Below are 20,649 nucleotides of genomic sequence, written 5' to 3' on the forward strand. Positions count from 1 at the left end.
GGATGAGCTATAGGGAACCACTTCAGCCCTGTCTCCACTGGGTAAACATATAAACTCAGAAGAAAAAATCATCCTCCCAGGAGTGCAGGCAATCTGTTGCACAGAGTGTGGAGGAAGTGATGACCTGTTTTTGAAGAAGGGATGCAGCAGGTGACGTCTTGTACACTGGCCTGCTTTTCCCTGACGACATCGGCCCTTCTGTATTCTGGTGGCTATATGGGCTGGTGTAGGAAGGATCATAGCTAGTGGAAGGGAGCATCTTACCATAGAACCAATACACAGCAATTGCTTCTATCAGGGCAACAGTGAGCACTGCGGGTCCCGTGGCAAACTCCTCCAGCAGCTTCACCACATAGGCCCCTCCCTGGAAATGAGACCACAAACCCCGTTAAAGGCCCTCTAAGGCACTGCCTCCTCTTTACAACAGGAGCAAAAAGAACTTCTTAGGATAATTCTGGAAAATTCTCTCCTTGGGTCTAACATAAGTGTCCCAGAGCCTACTTCTTGGACTGGCCTTGGCAGATGGGCAAGATTTCATCCCATCAGACACACCTCTTCCCGCCCTACAGGTCACTCGTCTGGTTTCCACTCCCCACTAAGCTTTAAGACAAACTCAAAAGCGCCTCTGGATCTGTTTTCAACTTTCTTCAATTTACTGAATACCTACTGTGTATTCTACCCCAGAAAATCTACAATACCAGACACACCGGGCCCAGTGGTCATGGTTTTTGCCTCTGTCCTCACTCACATATCCCTTGGGTCCTACTCAGGGCCCCACAACCCTGCTGAAGCTCCAGAGCCATTGGGGTCATGGCTTGAAGATGTTTATCTACAAAATCTGCCTTGAGTCAGAAGGATACACGCCTACAATGCCTATGGGTACTATCTGATGCCTGATTTACAGTTTGACAGTATGTGCCTAAGCTACCCCCCCAAAAAAATAAATAAAATCACTAGAGAAGGTCTAACTTCTTTATCATTACAAATTCTCTGGAGGAGATGAAGTGACATTACAAACATGAGATGCCAGCCTCCAGATGTTCAGCATATCAGGACATCAGGGCACTATTCCTATGAAAGCAGCCCTAAGGACTGGAAATAGACTGAAAAGACACATCTTAGTTTTCCTCCAGATAGTCTGTCAAGCCTTAAATCTAGTTGGATTTGCTGTAAAATGCTGAGCCTCCAGATACCACGCCCAGATTCTTCAGACAGATGCCACTAGAAACAACTTTTCTTCCTCTCCTTGATGACTAACTTTTTAACAGCGGTGACAACTTCTCTGCCTTTGGCTCCAAAGCCAGGGCACCATGTGGGATGGAAAGGAACAGCTTCTTGTAACATTCTGTTGCCCTAGGGGAGGTTGACTCTAAGTTTAGGGTTTTGGTACTCACAAAAGTCAGGGTGATGAGGGATCCAAAGAAGCAGGTAATGACCACGCTGAGCACAAACCACTCCCGGCGCTTAGACCAGATGTGTGGAAACTCATCCAGCACGGCTGTGATCACCCCCTCCAAGCCTGCAAACTGAGAGGGGCACACAAATGGTCACTGTGTAGACTTTGGGACAAATCTGTTACCTCTAGGACAGTGAACAGAAGGGAGGGGTTAAATTGCCAAGTGACCTGTCAAGCTGATCGTGACCAGTTCCCCCTACTCACCGGCCCTCACTGGAAACATATCTCTGTTTTTTACCCTGTCATTTAGAACCCATTCCTAAGGACATCAAGGAAAGAAAGTATAGCACATGGACAGGACTTCTTTACATGAGGTGTCTTGGGGAGACTTTGGTTGCACCAGAAATGCCAACTGAAAGCTGAGACTCATTCCACACTAATGATATGAATGCTGGGCTGCAGGGCACTGAGACACAAGTGTGACCTTGCCCTGGCCTTCAGGTGCTGCCAGTCTGGTCAAGGAACAGTGCACAATCAGTGCACAACAGTTCACATATGCTGAGCTCTTGGCCTGTGCCTGGCACTATACCCTCAATATCCCATGAATGCCTCTAATGTACTAGAGGGCAGTAAGCACCCAAGTGAACAGGGGCTGAGGGAGCACCAAGAGGGAGCAGCCAACATGGCCTGGGGTGGCCAGGATGGGAAGGAATGGGTACATCTTCCTTCCCCTCCTCCTCCCCCCCTTCTCCCTCCTCCCTAGAGCCGGATTTCCCTCCCCATTCACTTACTGTGCTGTCCAAGCCCAGTGTGATTAACATCAGGAAGAAGATGATGGCAAAGAACGTGGATGCCGGCATGTTGGCTATGGCTTCCGCATATGTGATGAAGAGCAGGCTGGGGCCTGAGACAGAGCGGGAAAGAGGAGGAGGTGGCCGCTGAGACCTGCCCTACAAAGATGTCTCAGGAGAAACTTGGCCACACCAACAATTACAACTCCTGTCACAAAACCTTACATGTGAATCAGGGTTGGACACGTACCAAATGCTTCCTCACACCCCACACCATCCTACCTGGACATCCTGGGAGGCAGGAAGGGAATAGTATCCACCTTGAAGTGTATGCGCCCTCAACCAACATGGAGCAACGAAGCAAACCTGAGACCTCAAGACTAGCAAAGCTGAGCACATGAATTGGAGTGTCCGCTATATAATAATTCAGTGCTTTTTTTTTTTCAACATGAGGATTGATATATCTCTGAAGTCGCACAGCGTTTAGCTCTCTCTCTAGCTCCAGAACAGTAGGAAATGTTATACTGATTTCAGAAGAATCTAGCGGCCTCGGAATAAAGACCTCCAGCTATTTTGAAGTCCTTTTTGATAGTATGAGGGACATGTCTTCAACCTCTCATGGACTAGATAGGCCGCCCTTAGTTTGGGGCATGGAGTTCATCAGAGCACCATGTCGGGCTAAAGACAGATGTATGTTTGCAAGAAAGCCCTGGGACTCCATCCACAAGATCCCATAACCTCTTCTTCAACATCTGTCACTCTTTTTCCATGAAACTTTACAGTACAGTAGAGTGCTACATCATCTACATTTAATTTTTCTGCAAAGGATTAGTAATCATTTGCTTACTAGACTTGGACCCATCACAGGACCCAAACACACTTTTTTTGTTCTGTTTTGTTTTTTTTAAATAGGAATTGCTATCTGTCTATTTATTTGTTTAGGCTGTGTGTTGGGTCTTCATTGCTGCGCGAGGGCTTTCTCTAGTTGTGACCAGCGGGGGCTACTCTTCGTTGCGGTGCACGGGCTTCTCATTGCGGTGGCTTCTCTTGCTGCGAAGCACAGGCTCTAGGCCAGTGGGCTTCAGTACTTGTGGCTTGCAGGCTCTAGAGCAGAGGCTCATTAGCTGTGGCACACAGGCTTAGTTGCTCCGCGGCATGTGGAATCCTCCTGGACTAGGGCTCGAACCCATGTCCCCTGCGTTGGATTCTTAACCACTGAGCCACCAGGGAAGCCCCACACTGTTTTTTAGTTAGTTTGTTTTATTTGGCTGCCGCTGGGTTTTAGTTGCGGCACGAGGGATCTTTGTTGCAGCATGGGGGATCTTTTAGTTGCAGCATGCATGCGGGATCTAGTTCCCTGACCAGGGATCAAACCTGGGCCCCCTGCATTGGGAGCACGGAGTCTTAACCACTGGACCACCAGGGAAGTCCCCCAAACCCAATAGTTTTAAAAGCCATCATCCAAGTCATATTTCCAAGCCCACAATGTATTCAAGGCCCCAGTACTGGGTGCCGAGGGAGCTGCCCCATTACCACGATGGAAAGGGTTGAAATTTCCAAGGCAGTAAGTTTCTCTAAAACCTTTGAGAATTTTAAGAGGAACATTTAGAAATAATGCAAAAGTTAGATATTTGTAAAGATCCAAAGAGCAGCAAAGCAATTCAGTGGGAGCCAGGAACCCAAACAAAACCCGAGGTCCTACCTGCATCTTTGGCCACCTCAGACACATCTTCGTTCCTCATCTCAGCCATATACCCCAGCACTGTGAAGATGACAAATCCTGAAACGAAGCTCGTCATGCAATTCACCACGCTGGTCACCAAGGCGTCTCTGGAGCAGAAAACCCAAGGGGCCTGAGACATTTCCAAGTCAGGAATCTAAGGAGCATCTGTCTCCAGCTGTGACAAGGGTGAGTGGGCTGAGCTCACAGGGACTTCAAGCCTGTCCGGGTGTCTCCTCCCCTCCTCCCAGGGCTCAGCCTCTCAGACGGGTTGCATTACCTTGAAGCACAAGCTGCTGTTATCACCACGCATGGCATGGGGAGAACAGCAGTCAGGGGTGGTTTTAAGAGATGATTTTGTTGTAAACCAGCACAGCACAGACCTCTGGATTTCAAACAAGGCTTGTTCTGAAGCAGGGCCTGAGTTGCAGCAGGGGCCAGGAGGAGGCCTTGGCCTTACATTTGTGAAGACCTCAGATTTAGACTTTTGACATTATGTGTAAATGAGGTTATAAGAGTGCCACAAAGATATCCTGACACTTTTAAAAGAGGACTTCACCATACAACTCTAGGCTGGTGTCCCAATGCAAGGCCACATTGCTTAGGGTGCATGTAAATTCCTTTTTTTAAAAAAAATTAATTCTATAATTATCTTACGAATAGCACAATCAGACTGCTGGACATTGCCATCTGTGATAGAATATTAAGACAAAGTTAACTCTAAAGATGAGGAGTGATATTTAAATCATAATTGGCGCCATGCTCCCTGTTTTGTCACATTTCTGAAATGAGATTTTGACATAAAAATTATGGCATTCTATGTTGGTCAAAATAGTTCAATCATTATTCTTTTTGTATATATATACATAAATAAATTATCACAATTTTTGTTGTTAAATACATTAACAGGTCAAATCTAAACATTGAATGTATGTTGTGATTTCTGTAAACCTGCTTTGGAATTTCTTAATTTTTCCTGACATATAGAGAATCTCACAAAACAGAAGTGGCCTGGAGCCTCTCTCAACCCCTGAGTGAGGCTATGGTCTAGGTGAGTGGTCAGGCACCTGTGGCACCCCTGAGGGTCAGAGTGTCAACGTGGCCTAAGCCTGGCCAGGTTTGAGGCCATCGGTTTGATCGCTTTCCTCCAGACCAGCTGACTGACACTCACTCCACTTTCAAGCTTTGCTTGGGGGGGCCCCAGATACTCACTGGTAACAGTTGTTGTTGAATTTGTTGTAGCTCGCGAAAGCCAGCAGGACCCCAAAGCCAGGACCGAGAGAGAAGAAGATCTGGGCGGCCGCATCCACCCACACCTGCAACACAGCAGAGGTAAGGGCCAGGGCCGAGACCCAGGCCATCGCTGAGCACCAGCGGGGCCAGCGCCCTCATGCCTCCATGTGGCTACATGCAGAGGCAAAAAACAGGCTTCTCAGGGCTCCTTCCAGGGCTGGCCACATACCAAGTGCAAACAAATGTGAGTTCTCTTCCTATCACTTAGCCATAAACCAACGCAGTGGCCTCAAGTGTACTTTTTTTTTTTTTTTTTTGTGGTACGCGGGCCTCTCACTGTTGTGGCCTCTCCCGTTGTGGAGGACAGGCTCTGGACGCGCAGGCTCAGCAGCCATGGCTCACAGGCCCAGCCGCTCCGCGGCATGTGGGATCTTCCCAGACTGGGGCACGAACCCGCGTCCCCTGCATCGGCAAGCGGACTCTCAACCACTGCGCCACCAGGGAAGCCCCTCAACTGTACTTTTCATGCTTGTATTTCTGGTTTAAAGCATCACTGCAGACTTGCCGCTGAACCCAAATTTCAGTTGTTCCTACTGTCCTATTCGGAGGACTAGCTTCAGTTAGTAAAAAGACAGACAGGTGCACACTGCTTTCCTCATTATCTTACCCCTGTCTCCAGGAGTTTCTGCCAGTTGGGTTTCAAATAGAAGAGAACTCCCCTCCAGGCTCCGGGGAGGGTGGCCCCCCTCACCAGCAGGATCGAAAGGATGATGTAAGGGAAGGTGGCTGTTACCCAAACCACCTGTAAGGAAGGAAACATAGGTTATCACCACATGAATGCTGGTGTCTTATTCTTGAAAACGTCCAAGAAAGAAGATCTACCTCTTTTTTTTCTGTAATTTTAGGAGGCAAGGTGGCAGAAAGATCACAGCCTTTAAATTCATACAGGGATCTGATTCCCTGCTTGCTGGTACTAACTACTTCTAAACCCACTCCCCATCTGTAAGATGAGGAAAATACCTAGCAGGAGACAAAGTAGCCAGTGTATACAAAACACTGTACATGGTCCATGATGGGTTTTCAGTAAATTATTGCCACTATTATTAGTTATGACACTACCAGCGTGTTAAAGGAATTTTTAAAAAATCATATAATGGTTCTTGGGATTGACCCATTTCTAGAATTTTCTAACCGATTTGGTGACGAGACACTGAAAATCATGGAATGTGTTTGGTGTAAAGGAAAACATGTCCCCCTGTCTCTGGCTATCCAGGCCACTGAATTCTGAGTTAGACCCTCCAGGGCCCCTTGGTAGGCCTGGATCAGCAGCCAGAGTCCTCCTCACCTTGCCAGATGTTTTGACACCTTTCCAGATGCTAAAGTAGATAACAGTGAAGATCAGCATGATGCAGAGGGCAAGCTGCCAGCTGATGCCCCCCAGGTCCTGGAGCCCCTTTGACCGGTGGATCTGCAGGACGTGGCGCCTGAGTGAATGAGAAAGAAGGGCCAGTGACGTGGTCTGAGCAGTTACCTGAGCATACTGCGTGTGATACCTCTGGGAGGACACCAAGAGAAAAAACGGACACAGTACTGCAAGGATCAAGTGGTCAGCAAGCCTCGGGAAGAGCTGGGAGGGGCTCTGCCCATCCTGAAGGAGAGAACAGGGCAGTCAAGCCGACCAAGCCTGGGAAGAGCGCTCGACCCAAAAGCAGACTTCCAGGTCTCCTTCCTAGGCTGGGACCCAATGAATGACTAACATGACTGGCTTCTGGGTGCATGAGGATTTGTATGTGTGGGCAGTGGGTCCCTTCCCCACCTCAAAACAGCTCCCTTTGGGCTGCTATTTCCTGAAATTCCAGCATTAAAGAAAACTGCCTACTCCAGGCATCTTCTTCCAAAGGGTAGATCCCACATATTAAGTGAATACATGAAACCAGAAACTCTTTGTGTAGTTTCAAACTACTGAAGTAGTGGGAGGCTTTGCTTCCATGACAGCTGGCTGCAAGGAGGGCCCAGGAAGAAGGGCAGTTTTGATGCAGGGGAATAATTTTGGAATGTGAAGGTAGGGACTGGCCTGGGCACAACAGAAAAGAGGGGGATGGCGCAGAGACCCAGACTGTGGAGCACTCCCAACTCCCTCACTCACATTTACTCCCCCTCCCCGATAGCTTCATCTCTCAGAAATCCATCAGCCAAGAGGTGAAGAGCCCCTGGCTCCCACCTCCCTCCTAAGAAGCCAAAGCCCAGGGGTGTGGCCTGCCCCTAACAGGCCACCCCCTCGCTTACATGCACTTACGTATAAAATTCTTCTGCAGGGGATGTTGAGTGGAGTGTCCAGGTGACGTTGTCCTCGGAGAAGTAGTTGGTGCAGTTGCCAGTGTTCCAGGAGTTCTTACAGCTGGTCCAGGGCAGCTGGGCCGCAAAAGAGGAGATGAGGTAGTAGAGCGCCCAGGCCATGATGGTGTTGTAGTAGGAGGCGATGTAAAAGGCAATGATGCAGATGGCGTAACCGATCCCTGGGAGAGAGAGGGTGAGGGAGGCCAAGTTTCAAGGGCAGCCCAGCAGTTAGGCAGGGCGTCAGGGGCACTGCAGCCCGGGTGAGGGCTAAAGGTGGGGCTGCCATTCATTTCATCCTCCAAAGACTCCAGGAGACAGTGGAAAAGTGGCAATATGGTAGATTCCTTATTTGTATTTGCAGAGTTACATGTTTTAGAAAATGTGTACATGTGCTATTAATGCTTTTTCTATTTCGTTTATTTTTAATTGCCATTTATTCTATTTTGCTTTTAACAATCTCATACTGCTTGAGCAGTCAAAACCTTAATTACTCAAGTTATCTCCCAGGGATACCTAAGGCCTAACTGATTCCAGAAGAAGGTGTCCAGCTCGACCCATTGATAGAAATCATCACTTCCCAGGAGGACCCACTCACCCACCCAAGCCTTTCCGTTACCTTTGAAAATCGGGCAGATTTTCCTCCATATCGAAATGCATCCATTTCGGTGGTACTGGCCCAGCGCGAGCTCCATGTAGAAGAGCGGGATCCCCCCGAAAACGGCCATGATAGTGTAGGGGAGGAGGAATGCCCCTGAGGCAGATAAAAGACAGTTTCACTCCCTGCCCACATCTGACTCAGGACAGCCCAAGTGATCTGGACACACAGAGCCATCTGATGCTCCAGAGTCATGAAGCCACCCTGTCCTGAGTGACCTCACACGGTGCTCCCCTGGTCTTAATCCTTTGCCAGAAGTAGTAGTAGACAGAGCTCCACAGTGAAGTGAGGTTTGGGAGGAGGCAAAGAGTAAGTGGGAAGGAAACTGGGTCTGGGAGTCAACAGAAGAGGCCCTAGGACCAGTTCCACTTCTAACTGCCTAGAGGACCCTTCTCTCTGGGCTTCTTTTTCTTCCACTAGAAACTGACAGGGTTGAGGAGAACTGAGGTTCCCAAACCCAGCCACTCATCATAATCACTGGTAAGCTTAAAAACACACACACACACACACACACCCCAAAAAAAAAAAACACCCACCCACCCTGACCTCCTGAAGCAGAAGCTTCAGGTATGAGTAAAACAAAGATTTTTTTAAGTTCTCCAGGTGATTCTGATGCAACCAGTACATTGACCAGCATTTGGGACCCTTGAAACAGATCTCCTGCGACAACCTGTACAACAGCTGCAATAGTCTGTTGACTACTGCACATCACTGAATTAGTATCTTTGTTCATCTGTATCCCTGGCTCCAGACACTTGACTACTGATGTTTGGTTATACTTCCATAACTCCACGGAGCCAGGATGCTCCCTCCTGAGCCAGATTTGCAGGTGTGGCTGAAATTTGCAGGTAGTTTGCTACAGAATGAGAAAGTGCAGAACTGCTGCATCACTGGAGATGCTGGTGTCTCCTGGCTTTTGTGGCTGAGGCAGAATTTGGGTATGCCGTGCTGGGGATTGCTCACCTGCAGCCTGAGTTTCAGCCCAAAGGGTGAGCCGGCTGTGATATTTCCTTGATAACTTTCCCTCCCATAAAGTGTTCTGAACCTAGAAATCTGAAATCTGTGCAACTCAGAAAGGTTTCATCTAACTTACAATCACACTGGGTAAATCTGGCTTGAGAATAATAACCATGTTGTATTCTCATGATGACATTTGTCCAAAGGGTTTGCTTGACTGGCTTTACAGTAGGGAATGAGTGTAGGGGAAACATCACCGGTGACCCAACCGCTTATATAATGCTCAGGCTACAGGCGGGTCCTCCCAAACTAGAGATAAGATGATTCCAACTTCTGCCCCTCCCAGGCCAGGAACGCTGGGCTTCCCGGCACTCCCTCCACCCCCCACCCTCCCCGAATAGCCTTTGCTGCCGAATGGACCCAGGTCCTTAAAAGATGCAGCAGATCCAGGCAACTCTGTGTCAGGTCATGGAGGAAATGAAGGCGACACAAACAAATTATCCCTCAAACCTCATTTTAGTTACCCTCCTAAATCTGTTGCCAGAGCTCCTGTCAAAATAAATGACTGGGACTCCCCTGGTGGCGCAGTGGTTAAGACTCCACGCTCCCAATGCAGGGGGTGTGGGTTCGATCCCTGGTCAGGGAACTAGATCCCACATGCATGCCGCAACTAAGGAGCCCGCGAGCCGCAACTGAGGAGCCCATGAGCTGCAACTAAGGAGCCCACGTGCCGCAACTAAGGTCTGGCGCACCCAAATAAATTTTATAAATAAATAAATAAACAAACAAAGATTTGACTCCCACTTCTGGTCCTTTTCCTATTCTGATAGCAAGTCCATTGTCAAAACAGAGGCCCCATACCTACCTGCTCTGCTCTCTGGGGCTCCCATATCTATGCCTACAATCAGCTACTATTTTTGATAATCTGCAAATAAACTGCTCTGTAGGCATTAGGAATAGTAGGAGGAACAAGAAATCGTCTCTGGCCTCAAGAATCTAACACTTGTAGGAGCTATAAGGCATATCCATATATGGTTTGGTGCTGGCATTAATGTGGCTGGGTTCAGCTACGGATCACGCCCAGATTGTAACTTAAGACTGTGGACTTGAGCTGACACCCTCTCTGCCCTCACACGGGTCCAAAGGCCCAGCAGGGTCTGGGAACGTGGAGCCACTTCCCAATTTTTCCTTTCACAGATCTAAGCTCTCTGGACTCTTCTGAGCAGAACCAGCCAGCCGGAACTCAGCATAATGCTGATGCTCATTCCCCCATGTCTCACGTGGAGGAGAGCAGGACTTGTATAATGCAGGGATAAGAAGGCGGCTCTTCCACAGATGAAGCATTAATGATGCTGAAAATCTGGTGAGGTCAGGTTCAGGAGGGCTTTCATTCAACTTCATGACCCAGAGAGCCACAGACATGCTGACTTAAAGTTTTGGTTTACTGGAGATGTGTCTTTTAGACTAGCTTGAAAGGCTAACAACCATGTTCCCAGATGCATTATCAGTTAAACAAGACAGAAAAGACATGATTTATCCTCTGGCCTCCCAAGAGGATCTACAGACCACCCCTGGGTCACAGCCTCTGCTTGCAGCCCATGATACTGACCACCTCCATTCTGGTAACAGATGTAGGGAAAGCGCCAGACGTTGCCCAGGTCCACAGCATAGCCAATGACGGAGAGGAGGAAATCCACCTTCTTGCCCCAGGTCTCCCGTTCCCCTGGATGAACCTCAGCCACTAGGGTGGTGGTGGCAGCCGGGATGGAATGCTGAGTGTCTTCTGCACTGGGGCTTGGAACTGCTGAGTACCCATTCGAGATTTGGCTGGACTCCGCCTTATCCCCAGGGACAGGGACACCCCTCTGTAGAACACTGTTTCCTTGACAGTCTTCTCCATCCACATATGCTGTTAGCTCCTTCTGGGAATTTAAGGGTGTGGTCTCCATCCTACTAGCTAGTAGACGATGCTGACGCCCATGTGCCGAGGACCGACCTGAATTCTTAGTGCTCAGATCTGTGAGTCTCCTCAGCACTTGATATCAATGGGGTTGAGAGCTCTGTTGGAAATGCACACAGAGAAAGGAAAACAGAATTAGGCATTTTACTTGTCTTTGGTAACTCATCATACATCTTGAATTACATTAGTTAATGGTATTACGAAGGCATCTGTTAAATGTGAGACACCCTGTTTGCTATATGAGAGTCAATAAAATCAACTATGGCCGCAAAAAAGAAAAGAAATCAACTACGGCCACTCGTCTTCTGAGACAGATCGCATTCTGCCTGTGGAATGTGTATCTCTCTCAATAAACCTGCTTTCACTTTACTATGGCTTGCTCTTGAATTCTTCCTGCACAAAGCCAAGGACCCTCACTTGGTGGCCTGTCCCAGGAACTCATCCAAGACCTGGGACATGACCATCCTCCCATGATCCATTTTCTGTAAACTCTTTTTTTTTTGCGGTACGCGGGCCTCTCACTGCTGTGGCCTCTTCCGTTGCGGAGCACAGGCTCCAGACGCGCAGGCTCAGCAGCCATGGCTCACGGGCCCAGCCGCTCCGCGGCATGTGGGATCTTCCCGGACCGGGGCACGAACCCGTGTCCCCTGCATCGGCAGGCGGACTCTCAACCACTGCGCCACCAGGGAAGCCCCTGTAAACTCTTTACAAAGGATATTAATAAATCTGCTTCTTGCCTATCAAAAAAAAGTTTTAAAGTAAAGTAAAATCAACTACATTTTTCAACCCATGCAAGGTATCAAATCACAACCAAGTAATTGAAAAGGAAAAAACAAAACAACAGCACAAACAAAAATAGCAAATAACCAAGGTTTTGCCTAGGCTCTATTAAGAACAGAGTATTGACCTCAATTTGAGGGACTGGAATCCCACCCTGGAGTTTAGCAGTGACTCAGAAGAACAAAGCTTCACTTCAACAAAGTTTCACAGGGCACTTACTTTGTCTTGGATGCTGTGCTAGGAAAAGAGTAACAAAGAAGCAGTTTCTGGCTACAAATAGATAAGGACAGTCCTCTCCATCATTTAAACTGAACACTCAAAGTATATTTTATATAAACCATAGGTATGACTTAAAAAGGAAGAGAGCATAGGAAAGAGATGAAAAGGCCACCCTTTGTGAGGACCCCTAGCTCCTTAGCTGTAGACTTTTTCACTCTTCCTGGAGCCCAGCTCTTAGAAACCTTTGGGCAGATTCTAGCTGCCTCCAGCTGTGTCCAGTCCGTCTGTGCCTTGCCTTTCTGCATTCCCATCATGCCTCTGCAAGTCCCACTGAGCCTTAAATGTCACTGCTGCTCCCCATTCATTCTTCTTGCCACTCCCCAGCAACTCCTGTGGCTAATGCACTTGTGTTCTGCAACAGTGGGCAGGCAGGGTCGCCTCTCATCCACGCTGGAAGAGCCAGAGAGAAGAGCGTGGAGGTTACACACGCCAGTGTGACTGGTGTCTCTGTCCCCACATGCCTCAAGGCTGCCATGCCTTCATGTCACTGCCATGGGCCAGGGTACAGGGAAGTCAGCTCAGCTCTCTGAGATGTCAAACATGGGGTAGAAATCCGAGCCCTTTCGGACTTTAAACCTATGGCCTGTTATAAAGTAGTAAGGAGCCAGGACCTTCCAGCTAACTTCATTCTTCTGGGTGTGAACTTTGTTTCTGCTTAGCTCAAGTCACGTTATACCTTTCTAGGAAAAGATGTCCAGGGATACTGCTACTGCTATGTATAACTGCAAAGATCTGATACTAATCCTCCAAATCCAACAGTAGGAGGCTGGCTAGGAACTGGTAGCTCATAAAAAATGTGAGTGTAAAAAAAAAAAAAAAAATGGGAGTGTATGTCTCCTACCCTGGTGGGGCTTTCGATGACTACAACTTAACTATCCACGTGTGGAAATGTGGAGACAAAAACGTAGTGAGTGAAAACTTAGAACACAAAGTATGTAGCTTCACACTGATGGCTATGCACATAAATATTGGCAAGGATCAGAAATGAACACAGGGGATGCAACTAATTAGAGTTTCATGTTTACTGGGTAGTTTCTTTCTGTAAAGTAGAAAATAAAAATTTTAAAGGGATTGATTGATGCCAAAAATATCACAGCAACAAAAGAGAAACCATCTCTATGTAGCGAGGGTGTGTGTGTGGTGTGTTAACGGGTTGGGGTAGGTGTCCTGGGTTCTACCCTATCTAACTGGCCCCCGCCACCGACCCTATCCCGGGTTCAAGGAGACAAACATGACCCATAGAAGGATATGAATTTCTGACAGAGTGATCTAGATAAAAACCTGTTCTGCTTATCCTTATGCTGCTGTCCCGCCTTCCCTGCCCCCATCCGTTCCCTGAGACCTCAACTAGACTTGATGGACTTTTTAAATAACCACACATCCTCTCATCCACCATAAGGTACCATCTACCAGGCTAAGGGATTTTTATTTTAAGGTGTTTCTGTTTTTGTTTTTGAGAGAAATGAGTTGTCAATATATTTGAATACACAGCTAAATTAAACCTGAACTTGGCAGTCTCTGGTTGTGTTGTTTGAAGAAGGCCTCTGTACTTCCCTCCAGCCTATATCAATGGCATGTTTTCCACATTAAACAGTGAAGAACTTGCAGACCAGATGGCAGAAATAGAGCTTTACCACATGCGGATGGTCAGATGGCACCCAGCTGACAGATCCTGCCTATGACCGAGGCCCCCCTTCCCTGGTCTTTCTTTTTCCACCTTCAAAATTTTACCCAAAATTTTCTGTAGGAACATCTTCCCATCTTTAATACTGCAACTTTCCTCTCATTTAAATTGAAGCTCAGAGAGCAACTGTATCACCCAACCTTTCTCTGGCATGTCCACCACAGTCTCTAGAAGGGAAACATCACCCATCTCTGAAGAATACATTGGTGGGGGAATAAACGTTTAGCCATACAGTGGCTCTGTCACCCTCTTGCTGCAAGTCGTGTGAATTTTTCTAGATTTCATTGACTTCCTCCCCTGGGGCACCCTGCAGGAAGTTGGAAAATGTGTGTGGGCTGGTGAACTTTGGTTGGGCAATGTATGTTCTTCAGGGTTCTCAGGGGTTCAGCCCCCAAGGTATTTGATCTTGATTTCTCGGCAATTGTTATGAGCAACTCCTAGAAGAATAAGACACCAGACTATTTTTGCTGAGCATTACAAAAGGTCTTGTTTCCTAAAATATCCCTCAGCATTAAAAAAAAAAAATTCATCAACAGCTGAAATAGCCCAAGTCATAAGAAAACCTGTTCAGAGGGTCCTTTAGCCCAATCATGATTTCAGGTTGCCTCTCCCCTGAGGCTGGTCTCTCTCCATCCAGCTGTGCTTTCTGGGGTTGTCTTATTGGGCTCCTGCCCCAATCATAGAACCCGGGGTACAAATAGATAAGTTACAGCCACACGAAGCCACCGAACAGGCAGGAGATGCACATCTCCTTTGCTTCACATCACTCCTCTGCCTTTGAGAAGGAAGCTCCTCCCAAAGACTAATCTGTCATCCAGGAGCAGATGGCCGGGCCTGGGTGCCCTTCTGCCTGCAGGATGCTGCCTGTGGATCCAGACTCCTTTCCCATTTTCCTGATTCTACAGAGCACTGAGCAGCTTTTCCTACTGAGACCGGCAGATAGCAATAGTTGAGAGCAAGCTGGCCCAGGAATATAGAAGGAAGAGATGTTAAGAAGGTTGCTTTCTAAGAATGTTGTCTTGAAAGCTTTCTTTTTTAAAAGGTATTTTTATCCTGCTGGGTAGAGAGACTGCAAATGAGTCCAATATTACAGCTGTGTCCTCTTCTAGGCAGACTTGAATTTCTCCATGGCCAGAAACAGCCCCAGAAGCCTTCCTGTGCACCTTGAATGTATGCCATTTTCTCGGGCTGAGCAGGTGACCAGCTGTGGGTGGGGCCATGCACGTCACCCAGCTCCATGGTAGGATGACAGCTTGACACGCAGGAGCCTCATCCCCCAGGGGTCCGCACACGAGGGGCCGAGCAGTGATGCACTTGACAGAATGCTCGTATTAGCCCAGAGAGTGGGCTAATTCACTCCACCTCCCCCCCGCCCCCCAGTAAAAAGGATTTTTTCTATTTAAACTTCTCCTGATCAAATCTCCATTCCTCTTTCCACAAATTTGGTCTCTGTAGCCAGGGGAACCAGTATCTGAACAAGCATGTAATCACAGTGATTAGTCATGAAACCACCCAGACCTTTGGAAATGCCCGTGACCCTACTTGTCTGTTTGATGCCTCAGCACATCCTAAGCAGAAACACTGTAGAAATTTTGTACTTTGACTTCACATGTCCAGATCAAAGTGAGCTCATTTCTCAGGACACTCAATTTTCATTTTCAAAAAAACAAACACAAAAACCAAAAAAGAAAACCCCCAAAACCAACATGAATTATGGGTTTACCACTGAGATAAGATTAATTATAGGTCATATACTCAAGTGGCAATTGGCACTCTCTATTCAGAGGGAGTCTAGAGTTCCCAGGACACCAAGGATGATAGGAGTTACAGAGTCCTGGTGCCTGTAATGCAGTAAACACTGAACCTGGCCCTCTGCCACGGATTGGCACTAATTCAGCAGACACGTACTGTCTGCCTACTATGTGCTAGGCTCTTGCAGACAAAGCAGGCTCAGTCCTGCCTTCATGAAGTTTATGGTACAAGGCCAAAATATGACTGGTAGGAAAACACCAACATGCAGAACAAGGGAGAGTCTGGTGCTGCTTCCTAGTGCTGCCACACAACCTGTTGTAAACCAAGATTTCCGCTGACTTGACGCGGCATGTTCAGATACCTTGCATTTTTAGCTTCCAAGTTGCCCTTGGGTTTTAAAGGTCTTCCTTTTGTTGCTATTGCACGGCTTCTGTCACAGGACCCTGGATTTTCACTGCTTCTGGCTCATGTCTTCACAGTGCAAAATGGTGGCTTGTATTTGTACCTGTTGAAGGGACCGTTGAGTTCTCTGAGGGTCATAAGCCATGGGACTCCTACTCGCCTTTCAAACAAAATAGAGACTTCATGATCTGAACAGAGAGAGTAGAGAAAATCTTGATTTTTGGACGTAAGGGATAGAAATGAACTCCACTATCACAGCCATCTCCTTATCCAAAGAGGGCCTTGTATGGGACAATTTAATTTTTTGGAGAGGAATTAAATAGGCTATAATCCTCAGGGCCATTTGGGCCAGTTACCATGAGAAAGGAAAAGGGTCTCCATCCAGAACTTTCCCTGGGGGAGGATAGCTTCGAGCTTCTCACCACACAGGGTGTAAAATTTAGAGGATTAGCCATTTGTGCTGGGGTTGAGATCACTCCAGAGGCTGGGCAAAAGTACAGAGGATTATTTATTTTGACTTTAATAAAAAGAAGTGGATCTGGCATAGATAGGCATAAATAGCCCTGCTGTAGTGAACACAAACAGGAAAGCCTAATTACCTTCATTTTTAACAGTCCTTGTGTGTCCACAATCCATGGCTCTCCTGTTGCACAGATCTGCACTGGAATCCCAGACCCATCACTTACTGGCTGTGTGACTTTGGGCAGGTTGCTTAACCTCTCTGAGCTTCACTTTCCCCATGTGTAAAAGCAGACCCTTAAAATTCCTGCTTCCTAAAGGTTGTTGTGGAAATGAAATAAACGTATGACAAACACTTAACTCAGTGTCCAGCACATGGAAAGCATCAATAAATGACAGTGAATTGATGGCCACTAAGCCACCACATATATGCAACCCATTCTGCTTTTCTACTCCTCACCCCAGTCTGAGAAACTGGGGCCCACAGGGCTAAGTGATTCGTAGCCCACAGCACAAGTGAGCCACTTGAGCCAGAAGCTACAGCCACCATCCCCTTCCATAGGCCCTCACTGGTTCTTGCTTGTTCCTCTCAATCAGTGGCTTGGAGTCACTGGGAAACTTGTAAACAGCAGATTCCTGGGCTGCTCTCTCGGAGATTCTAATAAAGAGATCCAATGCAGTGGGTGCTGCATTGTTAACAAGTACCCCAGGTTACTAGGGGCAGGTGGGCCACTGAGCATGCCCAGTGCATCACCACCCTGCCCCTTCGCTCCCTCTAATCATCCTGTATCCTCCAGGCGTGGCTTAAGTGTCTATCCACCCCCGCCATATAGCTTTCTCTCACCACCCCAGCCCAAGATGATCTCTCTCTACTCATTTGTCATTCCTCACTGATTTTCAAGTATCATTAGTTATCCTTTTATGTCTAGTTGCTTTGCATCCGCCTGGAAGAAGGGGCCATGGTTCATACATTCTGTACTCAAATACTTGCTGACCCGTGTGTGCACTGCACAGCTCCCAGCACAGAGGGTCTATTTCAGGTTTCCCAGGCATGGGACCCAGGGAACCACAGCTGCCATGCTGGCAGGTGTAAGCCTCAGGTGAGGCTCTACTCTTTCTTCCCAATCTCAGGGGGCTGCCCCTCCTCCCTCCTCACCCATTAGGAAGATCTGCATCTCGGGGGCCGAGGGAGGACTGTCAGAACAATAATTTTAATGAACTCTGGATTGGAAAAGACTGACATGTCTAGGATTAAAGAAGAGCCCAGGTTGTGCTTTTAGACTTTGAAACAAGTACCAGCAGGTATGCCCGTCAAAGGTCTGTGTTCCAAACATTCATTTGTGAGTTGTTTGTTTGGAACTTGCAATATATTTTCTACCTACAGAAAGAAATGTTGTAAATGGTGGTTAATTTCCTAATCTAGTTTACAAAATCCTAGTTTAACCATAAAATGCAAAAACACCTAAGATGCAAGCTGTAGAACACAGCATTGTTAAGTACTACAAAAGGGGGTGGGAGGTGACAAACTGATTAGAAGTTGTTTATTTTAACATTCTTCCTGGTTCCTGAGGAAAACTAAATTTAAGGAGAGAAGGATAAGGAGGTAGAGAAGCTTGTGTATAGAATCTGTGGAGGTGCCTTTAGAAGTTGAGGACACAGATCCCTTATTACATTTAACTACACAATTTACAACTTTTTGCAGAAAACAAAACTGCCTTCACTCTGTTTCAACATGGACAAGGCCAGGAAAGAGGCTTGGGAAACTCGAACAGGTGATGTGTTAGATTAGGCAGAATGAGGAGTACCGGGCTTCCTTTGTGGCACAGTCGTTAAGAATCTGCCTGCCAATGCAGGGGACAAGGGTTTGAAACCTGGTCTGGGAAGATCCCACATGCCGCGGAGCAGCTACGTCCGTGCGCCACAACTACTGAGCCTGAGCTCTAGAGCCCGCGAGCCACAACTACTGAAGCCTGCACACCTAGAACCTGTAACAGGAGAAGCTCTGCAACAGGAGAAGCCACCGCAATGAGAAGCCCACGCACCACAACGAAGCGTAGCCCCTGCTCGCCACAACTAGAGAAAGCCCGCACAGCAACGAAGACCCAACGCAGCCAAAATATAAATTTAAAAAATAATCATTAAAAAGAAGTTAGTTTCCTTTAAAAAAAAAAAAGAAGAAAAAAAAGAACAAGGAGTATCACTTACACCTTCTAAATACTCTTTTATTGTTATAATGCAATTTATGCAATAAATAGAAATCAAGATTTAAAAAAAATGGGAGCACTTCCAAACACAGATTTTTCTTTTCCTTAACACAGGTATATTACTAAGACTACTTTTGTGTGAAAGACATGATTAGACCCACAAAGAAAGCCGAGAGAGGGAGAGACAGGAGAGAGAGAAAACCAGCCCCAGGGAGAGGGTGTTATGAAATGAGGGCAGATTTACCAGTGGCAGCTGGTAGAAGAGAGAAGGGGAGGAGAAAGGGATTCGAAGTGGAATTAGATACAATGTGAGTGAAGAGGAAAGGAAGGGGGAACCGGGCCCATTTCTCTGGGTGGGGCAGGGAGCGGGAGAACTAAATGAGGAGAGAGATGGGGTCCAGCAGCAGAGCAGGGTGGGGGATGGGGGCCGCCTCTGCAGCCACAAGCTGTTTGTGACTTGGGTAACGTTGCTCAAAGGTGCCTATGCTCTTAGGTCAAGTTCTGAAATGTGCTTTACAATGTGTCATACACACATGGTTCGGGAACATTCATGAAAAATCAGTTCATCATTACACAGAATTGATCTAGTTCTCAGATGCACTGACATGAGGGCAAGAGGTAATTTCCCATCCCTAGGATCTGATGGTCTCAAAAAGTAACCCTCTGAGGGCTTCCCTGGTGGCGCAGTGGTTGAGAGTCTGCCTGCCAATGCAGGCGACATGGGTTCGAGCCCTGGTCTGGGAAGATCCCACATGCCACGGAGCAACAAGGCCCGTGGGCCACAGCTGCTGAGCCTGCACGTCTGGAGCCTGTGCTCCGCAACAAGAGAGGCCGCGATAGTGAGAGGCCCGTGCACCGCGATAAAGAGTGGCCCCCGCTCTCTGCAACTAGAGAAAGTCCTTGCACAGAAACGAAGACCCAACACAGACAAAAATAAATAAATTGATTAAAAAAAAAAAAAGTAACCCTCTGAGCTAAAACGGACATCACTGAGATAGTGAGGGAAATCTGAATATGGGCTGTATATTTTGTAAAATATTTTATCAATGTTAAGTTTTCCAAATGTGATAATTATGGGGCTCTGGTTATGTAGGAGGATGTCCTTGTTCTTAGGAGACACGAGCTAAAGTATCCAGGGGTGAAGTATTTGGATATCTGCGAATTCTCACAGGTTCAACAACAAATTATATACATGTACATATATATAGTATAATTATTACATTAGTTATATCATATTATACACAATGTATCAAGTTATATATATGTTAACATGTGTAAAAATTAGATATGTGTCTAATTAGAGAGAAAGCTCAGGCCCAAATGTGGCAAAATGTTAACAACTGGTGAAGGTTCACTGGGCCACTTCGCCAACTTTTCAGTTGAAATATTTCAAAATTAAAAACTGGGAGGAGATGGGATCGGGCACATTCCGGGTGGTATGGTTGAGGGGTGGGATAGGGAGGGTGGGAGGGAGACACAAGAGGGAGGAGATATGGGGTTATATGTATATATATAGCGATTCACAGTGTTACACAGCAGAAACTAATACAACATTGTGAAGCAATTATACTCCAATAAAGATGTTAAAAAAAAAACAAAAAAACTTAAGATTACCAGGGGGTAAAGGAGGGAGGGATAAATTGGGAGATTGGGATTGACATATACACACTACTATATATAAAAGACATAACTAATAAGGACATACGGTAGAGCACAGGGAACTCTACTCAATACTCTGTAATGGCCTACATGGGAAAAGAATCTAAAAAAAAAAGACTGGATATATGTGTATGTATAACTGATTCACTTTGCTGTACACCTGAAACTAACACAACATTGTAAGTCAACTATACTCCAATAAAAATTTTCTTTAAATCATAAAACAAAAAAATTGGGGGGAGAAAAATAATTCTAGCCCTCAGACGAGCTGGGAAACTTCCAGTCAGTCAAACCTCCCTGCTGCCTGGAATAGCATATCTCCTCTCTCTCCGTCTCTTCCCTCCCCTTTCCTTCCTGCCCCAGCTCCTCTCCTCTGAAACA

At 46.9% G+C, this 20,649-nt stretch overlaps 1 protein-coding gene and 1 long non-coding RNA gene across 3 annotated transcripts in view; one reads left to right on the forward strand and one right to left on the reverse strand.

Moving 5' to 3' along the window:
- The window catches only part of LOC117200406 (uncharacterized), a 29,621-nt gene extending 21,725 nt beyond the window's left edge, over positions 1 to 7,896 (forward strand). Inside the window, exons 7-9 of the long non-coding RNA XR_004481954.2 lie at positions 3,935 to 4,096; positions 5,150 to 5,239; positions 6,514 to 7,896. This is a non-coding gene — a long non-coding RNA (uncharacterized LOC117200406). The remainder of the gene's footprint in view (positions 1 to 3,934; positions 4,097 to 5,149; positions 5,240 to 6,513) is intronic.
- Positions 1 to 20,649, reverse strand: part of SLC6A4 (solute carrier family 6 member 4) — a 37,224-nt gene that overhangs the window by 11,273 nt on the left and 5,302 nt on the right. For both annotated transcript variants that reach the window (XM_004267096.3, XM_033423311.2), the window contains exons 2-11: positions 10,699 to 11,149; positions 8,094 to 8,228; positions 7,437 to 7,656; positions 6,486 to 6,624; positions 5,808 to 5,942; positions 5,120 to 5,223; positions 3,890 to 4,017; positions 2,188 to 2,300; positions 1,395 to 1,526; positions 265 to 364 (exon numbers count right to left, since the gene is read on the reverse strand). In XM_004267096.3, coding sequence (XP_004267144.1) covers positions 265 to 364; positions 1,395 to 1,526; positions 2,188 to 2,300; positions 3,890 to 4,017; positions 5,120 to 5,223; positions 5,808 to 5,942; positions 6,486 to 6,624; positions 7,437 to 7,656; positions 8,094 to 8,228; positions 10,699 to 11,038 — 1,546 coding nt within the window. In that variant the 5' untranslated portion in view covers positions 11,039 to 11,149. The remainder of the gene's footprint in view (positions 1 to 264; positions 365 to 1,394; positions 1,527 to 2,187; positions 2,301 to 3,889; positions 4,018 to 5,119; positions 5,224 to 5,807; positions 5,943 to 6,485; positions 6,625 to 7,436; positions 7,657 to 8,093; positions 8,229 to 10,698; positions 11,150 to 20,649) is intronic.

Source organism: Orcinus orca, chromosome 19 (assembly GCF_937001465.1).
Source record: "Orcinus orca chromosome 19, mOrcOrc1.1, whole genome shotgun sequence".
Lineage (NCBI taxonomy): Eukaryota > Metazoa > Chordata > Mammalia > Artiodactyla > Delphinidae > Orcinus > Orcinus orca.